This window comes from Kryptolebias marmoratus, linkage group LG17 (assembly GCF_001649575.2).
Source record: "Kryptolebias marmoratus isolate JLee-2015 linkage group LG17, ASM164957v2, whole genome shotgun sequence".
Classification (NCBI taxonomy): domain Eukaryota; kingdom Metazoa; phylum Chordata; class Actinopteri; order Cyprinodontiformes; family Rivulidae; genus Kryptolebias; species Kryptolebias marmoratus.
The window spans coordinates 2,176,948-2,190,325 of record NC_051446.1 but is presented as its reverse complement, the minus strand read 5'-3'; the positions used below and the strand labels follow the sequence as shown (position 1 = coordinate 2,190,325).

The following is a 13,378-nucleotide window of genomic DNA, read 5'->3' as shown; positions in this document are numbered from 1 at the left end:
GGAGGAGTGAATAGTGACAGCAAACATAAACAGGAAAAACTAAACTGAAACAATAACAAACCGAAACAAGACAATAATCAAAACAACAAACTGAAAATACCAAACTATGACAGAGACAGACAGAACATGAGAACAAAACCAAAAGTCTAAAATAAAACTCAAAAGGAAAAAACAAAACTGAAGAAAGCAGGAAAAACAAGAACTCAAAACTAAACTAAGAACAAACCCAAAAATGCTAGAAATCATGACACTCAGCTCTCCAGCCCCAGTTAAAGCAGGGCAGTGTGAGACCCTAGAATGACCTGGAGTTTTTTAAAGATTAATTTTCCAGGCCTTTTAATAAAACTGCATGTGTTTGTGCATACACACAAAAATATAAAGAAATTATTGATGTGGTGTGTACACAATGCTCAGGATTGTGTGTGAGAGAGTGAAATAAATTTAAATGAACAATCAAACTTGTTTCTTTATTAAAATATGAAATGTACTGAAATATATATCTATTAATATGCCATACTATATGTCTGTCTTTGTTAAAGAGCATAAAACAAAGTATTTTAGTATGAAAGCATGTATTTTAAATGTGTGAAAGCGTCCTGTATCATAACTACATCTCTGCTGTTTGTAACAAACCAAACTGTGTGAAAAATCAGAGAGTTATGATTATTTTAGTTGGACATACAGCTTCCTCAGTACAAAGAAATGAACTGGGGGATGCGTGAAGGACCCAGCCAAGATGGCGGCCGCGCTGACTCGTCAGCTCCAGTAGACAGCACCAGTGTTCAAGGTGTCTATGTAAACATTGTCTATGGTTGCCGGTAACAAGCTAGCGTTTGTTGTTTGCTAGCGCTCCTTACCAAACTTCCAGGTCACCTAAACCCAACCAATAAAATATTAAAATCAAATTTTGTCCAGCTGCAAGTTTTTTCATCTTGTTTTTTCAAACTTAGCCTAAAAGTGAAATGTGAAAAACCAGGCATTTTTTCATTTTTGATGTTATAATAAAAAACAAAAGACAAAATAACCAGTCAGTTTTTCATTATTTGATTTTTGATAGTCAATTGAAAATAGAAAGAACAAATGATACACAGATTGTTATCCCTTATCAGTTGTGACATCAGTCATGCAGTAAGAAGAAAAAGACAAAAGTGTTCATCCCTGCTAAACTAACGACTTGCCGGCTTATGAAATACCTTTTCCTCAAAAACTACATACTGGTATTGAAGAAGGCTAAATTAGCTAATATTAAACCTCTACACTTTTGCATGACACTGTTTAGTTTGTCGATATCTTTTCAACTGAATAACATACGTGTTACTACGAGAATGTATGTGTGCAGAGTGTAGATAGACTGTGTAGAGGTTTAATGTTAACAAATGTAGTGTTTTTTCACACCAGAGTGACATTTTTGAGAAAGAATTGACTAAAAAATTAAAAACCTGGCCCTCGATTGGCTAGCCATTAGCCTAGCCTAGATGAAGACTTTTGATTCTTTCTCCATACTCTCTGTTCTATGACTGATGCCACAGCTTATATGGTACTAACTATTGATAACTAATAAACAAAACATCACTTTAAAGTTGACTGGACTATCTCCATTTTCTCCTGTTTGATCAGTTCTTTAATTTTGTTCCTAAAAGATCATTTCAGTCAGCTGTGACAGTTATTTTGTTTTAAAAATGGATAGATAGACAGGTAGGGTATTTTCTGTGTCAAAAAATGTTTTAAAACTTAGCTTCTGATTCAGTATCTGAGCACCACAATATTCAGAGTGTGACAGAGGGTTATCTGGTGTTTGTCTCCATCAGAGCTTTAAGGATTTTGATCCCGATCACCACTCGGAGAGCCCTGCGATTGTCTGGTCAAAGCCCCGTTCACTCTGCAGCAGATGGAGGCCATGCCCAATGCCTGGAGCTTCTGCTACAGAAAGGTTCTGATGCTAATGCTCTGTTAGCTCCCCACATGTCAGAAAACTATGGCGACATGAGAAAAAGCCCTCTCTATTTTGCTGTTTCCAATGGAGATGCCACATGTACTGAGATACTGCTGAAGATGGGAGCCAAACCAGATCTGGACCCTCTGCACTGCCTCTTGGTTGCCGTCAGGTCTGGCCGTTATATGATTGTAAAGTTGCTGCTGGCAGCTGAAGCAGATGTGAACTGCTACTTCACCGTGGTGAATGACACAGTGTTTCCAACAGCACTGCAGTACTGCCTGAATGATGAAGTGATGCTCAGGCTGCTGCTTAACAACGGCTATGATGCAGAGAGGTGTTTCTGTTGTAACCATGACAACAGTTGTGATGACCTATTTGAATCTGGTTGGTCACAACATCAGGGGGGGAAAGTTGCTGTAAGTTCCTTTCTTTAGACATGTATAATATGAAAAAAAAAATATTTAAAATCCTAAAGGTAAGTATGTTTTATAGGAATAATTATTCATAATTTTGGAGAATGCAGAGTTTCATACATACATAATGAAGTGATTTCCACATATCAACATCAAGAAACCTTTTTTAGAAGGTCTAGAAAATGAAGTACAGATGTTTTCTGCAACTGATGTTTAAAATGCACTTCACAAAAGAACATCTTTGATGAAAAATTTAGCATATTATTTTGGACAGTTTTAATAATTAATCTGAACATGAATGCTGTGATGAGCACACAAGTAAAAAAATAGGCTGTTGAAATTCCAATATTTTGTCTAAAACACAATGAAAATGATGAAAGAGGCTCCATATAAATTGTGACAACTAGTCTGCAATAAAGCAACATATAGTTCAGACAAATGTAGTAGTAGTAGTAGTGGTATAAAAGAGTCTGCAGACTTAGCAAATGGTGTAAATGTTTCAGAGGAAACACTATGATGCTGAAATAAAAAGTCATCTCTCTTGATCAATTTCTGGTGCCATGAGCTGATAACTGATAGGGTCATCTCTGTAAAAAGGGTGACCGTTGCAGCCACTTGCTGAAAAAGAGAGTCATTCAGTGCAACTGCCAGAATAAATTCACTAGGTGAATTTTTACTGAATCAATCAAACAACATAAAGCGTCCAAACCAACAATTCACCCATCGATCCATTCATTCACTTATCCATACATCATCCATTCATCCATTATTTTAATTTATTTCAGTTTATTTATATAGCACTACTTAACAATAGAAGTAATCTCAGAGCACTATATAAAAAATATCTATAAAACTTTAAATTTAGTTCCAAACAGAACCTAATTCAAGTTCAATTCCAGTTAGAATACAATAAATTAATGTCGTTTTTTAAAATGCGAATTAGTAAAAATAAAAAAAAACAAATAAGTTTTGTATTCACAGAAAGCAAATTTGAATTTGTCAAAATTTTATATCCTGAAACAGGAAAGTAACAACTTCTTAGCAGGAGTTAACCTCTAGCAGAACCAGAACCAGGACAGATGGCCATCTGCCTCAGCCAGATGAGTGTCAGGAAAGAAACAGACAAACACAGAAAGATTAGGCCAGGAGTAGCTTCTATGAGAAACAACAACAACAAAAACAGAGTAATTGAACCAATAATTACAAATACAAACATGAAAAGTGGAGAGAATAAAGACATGCAGAGTGAGGAAACGTGGTCAGTTTGTCCTCAAGCAGTCTAAGCCTATAGAAGCATAACTAAGGGATAGCTCAAGAAACCCAAACCAACCCTAACTATAGGATTTTAAAAAAGGAAAGTCTTAAGTCTAATCTAAAAATTAGACAGGATGTGAGCCTCACAGAAAGAAATTGGAAGTTGGTTCCACAAGAGAGGAGCCTGATAACAGAAAGTTATGCCTCCCATTCTACTTTTAGAAACACTAGGAACCACAAGTAAATCTGCAGTCTGAGAGCGGTGCTCTATTAGGAAAATATGAAACAATAAGATATTTAAACAAAGATGGAGCTTGATTGAATTAAAATTTTAAATTCTATTCTTAATTTGGCAGTGAGTCAATGGAGAGAAGCTTAAATTTGGAGGCATTATCTAACCATTGAATGCTCATGAGAACTCTGGCAGAAGGATTTTGGATCAACTGAGGACCTTTTAGAGAGCTTTTTGGTTATCCAGATAATAAGGAATTACAATAGTTCATCCTAGAAATGATAAATGATTGTACCAGTTTTTCTGCATTTTTGTGACAAGATGTTTATAATTTTTCTGATATAGAACAGATGGAAGAAATTAACATTTTTAATAGGGAATAAATTATATATTTTGATTTAAAAAAATAACACCAAAGTTCTTTACATTATTGAAGGCCAAATTAATGCCATCCAGAGGAAGTGAAAAGCTGCAAAGATGTTCAGGTCCAAAAACACTTCCTCTGTCTTGTCTGAAATTAAAAGTAGAAAATTAAGAGTCATCCAGGTTTTTATGTCTTTAAGACATGCTTGTAATCTAAGTAACTGATTGAATTCATCGGGTTTCATGGATAAATATAATTGAGTATCATTAGCATAACAATGGGATGGCACAGTGGGGTAGTGGTTAGAGCTGTTGCCTCCTGGCAAGAAGGTTGCAGGATCACTTCCTGGCCTGGGGCCTTTCTGGGTGGAGTTTGCATGTTCTCCCTGTGCACATGTGGGTTTACTCCGGGTACCCTGGTATCCTCCCACAGGTTATTTGATAACTCTAAAATTTGTCCCTAGGTGTGAGTGAGAATATGAATGATTGTTTGTCTATATGTGGCCCTGTGATGGACTTGCAACCTGTCCAGGGTGTCCCCCGCCTCTCGCACAGTGACTGCTGGGGATAGGCACCAGCTCCCCGCGACCCGGAATGGAGAAGCGGGTAAAGAAAATGGATGGATGGATAGCATAACAATGAAAAGTTATCCTGTGCTGTCTATTAACTTTACCTAATGTAAGCATATATAAAGTAAAGAGTATCTGACCAAGCACTGAACCCTGAGGAACTCCATGACAAACTTTGATGTGTAAAGAAGATTCATTAAATACCAGTTTATATATGCTTACATTAGGTAAATCTATCAGATAAATATGATTTATAGCATTTTAGTGTCAAATATCATGTTCCAGCCTCTGTAACATAATATAGGTCTTGAATTTGAGTTGTTTTTCTTTTAAAAAGTGGCCTTTAGGGCTATAACCATGAGTATATGTTTTCAATATTCCAGATATCAAGCCTTATTTTCTCACAATAGCACTCAACTAGCTGATAAGTTTATTTCATATTTTTATTGTCTCACAATGGGAAATGTTATTCAGTTTTGTGTTGCTTTTTATTTTCAAAGAAATTTTGACCAAAATAATTGAAACAAATACTCCTTGGTTTTAATTTCATTTTATCATTTAGTAATACACTACCTGGCCAAAAAAAAAAAGTCACCACCAAAAAAAAGGTTACACACTCTAATACTTCGTTGGACCGCCTTTAGCTTTGATTATGGCACACATTTGCTGTGGCATTGTTTCAATAAGCTTCTGCAATGTCACAAGATTTATTTCCATCCAGTGTTGCATTAATTTTTCACCAAGATCTGACACTGATGATGGTAGAGTCTGAGCACTGCACAAAGTCATCTCCAGCATATCCCAAAGATTCTCAATGGGGTTAAGGTCTGTACTCTGTGGTGGCCAATCCATGTGGGAAAATGATGTCTCATGCTCCCTGAACCACTCTTTCACAATTCGAGCCCGAAGGAATCTTGGCATTGTCATCTTAGAATATGCCATCAGGGAAGAAAAAATCCATTGATGGAATAACCTGGTCATTCAGTATATTTAGGTAGTCAGCTGACCTCATTCTTTGAGCTCATATTGTTGCTGAACCTCGACCTGACCAACTGCACCAACCCCAGATCATAGCACTGCCCCCACAGGCTTGTACAGTAGGCACTAGGCATGATGGGTGCATCACTTCACCTGCCTCTGTTCTTACCCTGATGAACCCATCACTCTGGAACAGGGTACATCTGGACTCATCAGATCACATGACCTTCTTCCATTGCTCCAGAGTCCAATCTTTATGCTCCCTAGTAAACTGAAGCCTTTTTATTCCGGTTTTATTCCGATTAGTGGTTTTCTTAAGGCTACACAGCTGTTCAGTCCCAATCCCTTGAGGTACCTTCACATTGTGTGTGTGTAAATGCTCTTACTTTCACTATTAAACATAGCCCGGAGTTCTACTGTTGTTTTTCTTCGGTTTGATTTCACCAAACGTTTAAGCAATCGCCAATCACGATCATTCAGGATTTTTTTCCAGCCACAATTCTTCCTTGAAGACAATGGGTCCCCACTATCCTTCCAGTTTTTAAAAATGCGTTTGATAGTTCTTAACCTAATTTTAGTAGTTTTTGCAATCTCCTTAGATGTTTTCTCTGCTTGATGCATGCCAATGATTTGACCCTTCTCAAACAGACTGACATCTTTTCCACGACCACAGGATGTCTTTCAACATGGTTGTTTAAGAAATGAGAAGCAACTCATTGCACCAGTTGGGGTTAAATAACTTGTTGCCAGCTGAAACATAATTGCCCATGCAGTATTAATCTAATTGGAGGCTCAGACCTATTTGCTTAGTTAAATCCAGGTGGCGACTTTTTTTTTGGCAAGGCAGTGTATTTCTTCAGCATTACCTTTCTGGGGTTTATCAACTTTCTGTTTGACACATGGCCTGTAGATTACTCTTTACACTTCAGATTGGATAAAAAAGGACAAATAAGTATTTGGCTTTTGTTTCTTTTTCTTGTTGTACCATACCATCCCAAACCACAACCCTCATAGCAAAGTATGTACCAAACCATGACTTTGGTGTACCGTTACACCCCAATGACCTGAGATGACTATTGTTGTGAATTGGCGCTATATAAATAAAAAAGGAATTTAACTTAATTATTTTTAGGACACTAGTTTATATTTGCTCTGTAGAAAATGATTGCTTCTAATATAAACTTGCAAATCATCCATAGATGTGTCTGTCTTTATATATTTGCTGGGACTAATTGTTTTTGTTTTGTTTTTTTCTGTCCTCAAGTTTTGTGATTTTGTTAGTGTCTCCTGGTTGGTGAACTTGGTGGGAAGAGTTGTATTAATCCTCCTTCAATATGTTGGACAAATTTCTCTTTGTGGGAAACTGAAGAAAATGCTGAAGAAACATAAAGAGTGGCCTCAAATTCACAAGATGATTTGTGAGTTAAATGTGTGATAAAACCACATAAATAAATGTTACAAATTCAAAGTAGGGGACAAACCAGCCCTTCTTGTTTTATATGTAAACATAGTATTTTCTGTCACTTTAGTTCAAATTGATGTTCTCTGTTATCCAGGTAACCCTCAGTCTCTGTCTCACCTGAGCAGAGTGCAAATAAGAAAACATCTGAGCTACAGCACTCTAAAGTCCATGGAGCTGCCCAACAGGCTGAGGAGCTACCTATTGTACAAGGAAAATGATTTATATGCTAAAGTCATTTGCAGAGAGGACTGAAGATGAAAAATAAATCTAGAAACTAAATTGTTTCTGTTACTAATGACTGTTTTTTCTCTGTGCTGAATTTCAGAATATGTAAACAAACCTATGCTTTGAAGAAACAAGTTAGCAATAAAATGGGCTTCAATGAACATGTTTATAGAAAGTAAATTCCTCACAATGTGTAGGAATTGAAGATGTAACACATTAGCAGCTACTGATAATAATATTAGTACGGCAGATGTTGGCTTAAATTCCTGAATCTCCACGTCAATATTTGATATACAGTTGAAACCAGAAGTTTACATACACTGTATAAAAAGACATATACATTCTTTTCACACTGACATGGAACCAGAACTTTTCCCGTTTTAGGTCAATTAGGATTTTCTAAATGCCAGACTAATAAGAGAGAGAATGTTTTTAAGGCAACTTTTTTTTTTGCTTTCTTCAAAGTCAAAAGATTAAATACACTTCATTAGCATTTGGTACCATTGCCCTTAAACTGTATGACTTTGGTAAAACATTTTGGATATCCAGGGTTTTCCCCAGTGTATTAGAAGCCTGGCCCCTGCCACCCTCCGCTTATTTATTGTAAAATGCGTTAGTTTTTATATACGTTTTTTTCCACCCGCACTCCCAAAACCGCTACCTTTCTCTACCTCTTTACACAGTAACACCTACTACAGCATACAACATGTCACGGAGAAAGAATCAAAAGACGTTAGACTCCTTTTTTTTTTGAAGCGCCAAAGCAGACAAAATCTCTATGTACAGACTCGCACATGATACCCAATGACCGGTGCGCAAAAGTGAATCACCCCTGTGCTGACGTATGACCTGCGTGCACGAACATATGACTCGCGCATGAGAACGTATGACCCAAGTGAAAGACCGAATGACCTGCGCAAGACAGTGAAAGTCATTTTTTAAGAAAATACCCCCCAAAATAAATCAAAAATCTATTTCAATGTAATGTATGTGAAAACGTTTTTATGGATCCCCTCTTTTCTTTGTTTATTCTCTTTAAGTCAGTAAAGACAAAACTATTTCTTATTGGTGTTAATATACTAAAAGCTGCAATCCTTGAAATTCTGTCAACACCTTTGTGGACCACTTTTTTAGGGTCTTCATTGAAGCTCCCTGTACGACATGTAGGCAAGATGTGTTGAATGCGCGTAGTGGCTCGCTCCATCATTGAACAAGGATTGAGATGGCAGTACAAAAAAGCAAAAGTAGAGAGTAATAATATGAATACATTACACTGACTAAAATTAATTAACCAACCAATAATTAAAATGTAACATCTCTAATGTCTTTCATGTTCTAGGCTTGTCAATCAATTTGTATTTATTTTAATTGTATTTTTGTTTAAAAATTATTACAAAAGTGCCTTTTTTGTAAAACTGTAGTTGTGGAAATATCTGACACAAATATCTTACAATATCACATAATAAATAGCCATATTTTCAATTTTCCTGTCAACTTTTTATTTTTTTATTTTTTTAATTAATCACAGTCGGCCGGCGATTGGCCGGTGCCACCTACTACCAGGCTTGGGCTCTTTTCTAGGAGAAACAATGGATATCCTTCTACAAGCTTCTCACAATAGTTGGCAGGAATTTTGGCTCATTCCTCCTGACAGAACTGGTGTAACTGAGCCATGTTTGTAGGTCACCTTGCTCGCACATGCCTTTACAGCTTTGCCCATAAATTTTCAATAGGATGGAGATCAGGGCTTTGTGATGGCCACTCCAAAAAACTGATTTTCTTATCCTTAAGCCACTTTGTAACCAGTTTGGCAGTATGCTTCAGGTCATTGTCCATTTGGAAGACCCCATTTGCACCCAAGCGTTAACTTCCTGGCTGATGTCTTGAGATGATGCTTCAGTATTTCCACGTTCTTTCCTTATGATGACATCTATATGGTGAAGTGCACAAGTCCCTCCAGCAGCAAAACAACCCCACAACATTATACTGCCACCCCTGTGTTTTACACTCAGGATGTTGTTCTCAGGCTTGCAAGCTTCCCCCTTTTTACTCATTATGGCCAAACAGTTCAATTTTAGCTTCGTCAGACCAAAGGACATGTCTCCAAAAATTATGGTTTCTGTCTCTGTGTGCATTTGCAAACATTAATCTGGCTTTTTTATGTTTCTTTTGAAGTAATTGCTTCCTGGCACAGTGGCCTTTCAGCCTATGTCGATACAATACTCATTTCACTGTGGATAATGACACACTCTTACCAGCTTTAGCCAGCATCTTCACCAGGTTATTTGCTTTTGTTCTTGGGTTGATATGCACATTTCAGACCAAAGCACAATCATCTCTGGGACACAGAACCCGTCTCCTTCCTGAGCGGTATGATGGCTGGACATTCCCATCTTGTTTGTACAGATGAATGAGGCACCTTCAGGCATCTGGAAATTGCATCCAAGGATGAACCAGATTTGTGCAAGTCCACAATTCTCTTCCTGATATCTTGGCTGATTTCTTTCGACTTTCCCATGATGTTACACAAGGAAGCAGTGCATTTCAGGTGTGCCCTAAATTACATCCAGAGGTGCATTTCTATATAACTCAGATGAAATCAATTAACCTATCAGAAGCTTTCAAAGATAAGACATCAAATGTCACAAATTGTTTAAAGACATAGTAATCTTAGTGTATTTAAACATTTGACTTTGAAGAAAGCAATAAAATAATCCTTAAAAACATTTTCTCTCTCATTATTCTGGCATTTAGCAAATAGAAATAATTTTGAAAATCCTGATTGATCTAGAACGGGATAAGTTTATTGTAATTTGTCGTCCAACAGTGTGAAAAAATTGCATGTGTCTTTTTTTACAGTGTATGTAAACTTCTGCTTACAGGTGTAACCTCAAAAACTACATACATTTAAAAGCCTCATTAATATAGTTTTTAGACTTCATAGGTTTGTACAGGTTGGGGAGTAACCCTACATGTATTTGTGGTAAATGGTTTAATTACAAAAATAAAAGTTATAATCTGTGACACTTAACAAGGAACATACTGAGGTTGTGTTTTGCGTATCTCTCAACAACACTCTTATTTAATCATCATTGTGGAAGCTTGTTCTCTCCTGAAACAAGCATTTTTATTTTTAAGTGTTTAAAAAAAGTAAAAACAGATAGTTACACAGCTGTGTGTAATGCATTTTATTAATTTAGTTCATCTACAAGTGACACACTGGCAGCAGTGAATGCACAGAAATGCTGCCAACTAAGATGAGTCGAGTCTCTGATTTGGGTAAAAAAACTCACCAGAAATGGTGTGGACTCAGATAAATCAGGTTGCTAATTCGGGTTTAGAACTCACTGAAAACAAACAGCAAACTAAGATGAGTCATATAAACATTTACATACTTAACATACATTTAGCATAAGGTAACATTTTGGTTAATAAGTGAACCATAATACTTTAGTGAGTGACTCAATTAATCTCATATCCATAAGGTAAACCAACTTTACGACCTCTACACACTGGGTTGTCAATCATTTGGATGAGTGTAAAATAGACGCTCTTGCCAGATAGAAACATGTATTAATGTACGTGTAAATTAAATCAAATGTATTAACATGTTGATGGTTGAGGTCATGTGAGTTTATGGCATGTGTGACTGCCTGCACCGGCTACAAGATAACAGAGACTGGGGGAGTCAGCTCAGTAGAAAACTGAAACCATCCTGAAGAAACCCAACTGCAGAAGACAGGAGAACAACTCCATATATGGTCCTGGACGGATGTCCAGACGAAGATGAGCCATGGTGTGTGATGTAGCATCTCTGGGTGGGGCAGCATGTTAAAACTGCTATGTGTTAGAGATCTCGCTCAGACGTGACTTGGGTTTTCCTATTATTCTGGCAAGGCGTCTCCTTTCAGCGCTGAAAGTAAATAAACTCTGTTCAAGCTTTAATGCAGACTCTTTGGGTGTTTTTTGACTCTCTGACTCCATGCATCTTTTCGATCTCGAGTGAGGAGGTCTAGCAGGTTTTCCGGGTTTCTGTGAGTTTTTCTGACCTCGACATGAGTAACAAAATCTGTCAAATTCCTAGAAAGATGAGTGGCCTATGCTTACTCTCAACTGTCACCCAGCTGGCCTAGGGTCCTGGATGCTTGTGGTCTACCGGAAAACCACTAACGAGAGATACTCTTAGATACTCCACACTGCCTAAGGCAGACTGGCGACCATAAGGTTTTTCAGCCTACAAAGCCAATCTTCCAATTGCCTCCAGAGCTACTATAAGAATACATTTATTACAAGTACAAATATTGTTGAATGAGACAGAAGAATAGCTAAACATCTGACACATCATGCAAGTGAGAAGAAGCTGGGAGAGAATCAGAAGCCAAGCTAAGCTAAAGCTAGCAAGCGCTAGCTGATGCTAAACACATTGATAAAACCAAGAAGTCTTGAAACATATAAGGTGCCTCAAGCATGGTGCAGCAGTAGAAAACAGTTTTTAAAAGAGCCAGTCAATCAAAAGATTCTGAGTATGTCATGACGAGTGAGAGACGGAAATGAACCCAGAACGCAGAATCATCTTAAAATAAAAACTGATTTATTAAAGCAAAATATAAAAAAAACAAAAGGCTAACTTGGCAGCAAAAACAACTAGAACTAATTTACAAAAGGCAAGGCAAGGCAAGGCATGGAGGAACGAGAGACACAACAATGAACCGGCTGGGAAGTGGAGAAGCTGACCAGGTTTTAAAGCAGAGGATAATTATGGGAAGTGGGCACAGGTGAGTGATTACAATCGCTGACAGGTGTAGATGGGCGTGGTAATACCACTAAACAGAGCATTCTTTTCTCAGAGTTTACAAAGTAACTGCCATGTGGGACAAATTACAGACAATATTCTGATGTCCCATTCTCCTGAAGGCAGCACAGAGCTGCACACCAGCTGAGAGAAACCGAAGAGTAACACCATCGATACAGTTGCAGTTCTGTGCCGGTTTTAATGTTTTAGGCCACAATATTTTTGCAAGTAGTTCAAAGTTTAAACTGATATTGTTGTGAATCTTTGGTGTAAACTTCAAGCAAACGCCCCCCCAAAAGATTTTTAGTGCCCCCTTGTTGAAAATATTGCTGCCAGCGCCCCCTGTCATCCTCTCAACGTCTCCCAGGGGGCGGTACCGCCCCCCATAGAGAAACGCTATTCTAGGCTATTTAAGCAATTTTGGTATTCAAAATGATTAAGCATAAAATCAGATTTTTTGTTTTCAATATCTCTTTTTAAAGACATGACTCTTGAAAACCATTTTTTAGCTTTTATAGAAAAATGTGCAATTTGTTTTTGTGGGATTGTTGGTAAGTATGTACTTGGTGAGCACCTACTTACCAAGTATGCAAGGATATTCTTGCCATGGTGAATCAGGGTTTTGGTACTTCATTGATGTTGGGTTTTTTTTCAGGTGCACACTATTAACTCAAGCCGAAGATACTCCGATTTAATTAACAGTTTTTTCAACTTAATGTAGGTTTGCTCAAAGTTTATGGATAAACTCAGTTTGTTAAACCTTTATTCTGAAATTTGCTGAGTCAACAGTCTGTTGCTGTTGTCAGTTAAATTCAATTCAGTATATTGTGGAAGTAGACAAAACCAAGATTTCACTTAAACAGTATTTAATCAAAAGAAGAGCAGCAGTTCTGCATATATAATCTAAATGTTGTGGAATAGAAGGCCTTGTATTTATTCTCCCAGGCTTTATTTAACATTTGATTATTATATCTTAATCTGATTTGTGTTTATTACCATTTTATATTTAGTCACCATTTTAAAACCTTTAACAAGTAGTTGTTTAGTTTATCTGGAAAGAGAGGTATGTGTTAGAAGCCCTGGATTTGAGCCACGGTGCCAGGCATGAAGGGGGAAGAAGTTGCCCTTTGACCTCCAGAGAAGAGGGACATCCT

The 13,378-nt window shown here is 37.2% G+C and overlaps 1 protein-coding gene across 5 annotated transcripts in view; it reads left to right on the top strand.

The window, feature by feature from the left end:
- The window catches only part of LOC108247458 (ankyrin repeat and SOCS box protein 15), an 85,945-nt gene extending 74,568 nt beyond the window's left edge, over positions 1-11,377 (top strand). For all 5 annotated transcript variants that reach the window (XM_037980822.1, XM_037980823.1, XM_017435597.3 and 2 more), the window contains 3 exons: positions 1,809-2,352; positions 7,010-7,163; positions 7,302-11,377. In XM_037980822.1, coding sequence (XP_037836750.1) covers positions 1,809-2,352; positions 7,010-7,163; positions 7,302-7,459 — 856 coding nt within the window. In that variant the 3' untranslated portion in view covers positions 7,460-11,377. The remainder of the gene's footprint in view (positions 1-1,808; positions 2,353-7,009; positions 7,164-7,301) is intronic.
- The last annotated feature ends 2,001 nt before the right edge of the window (positions 11,378-13,378 follow it).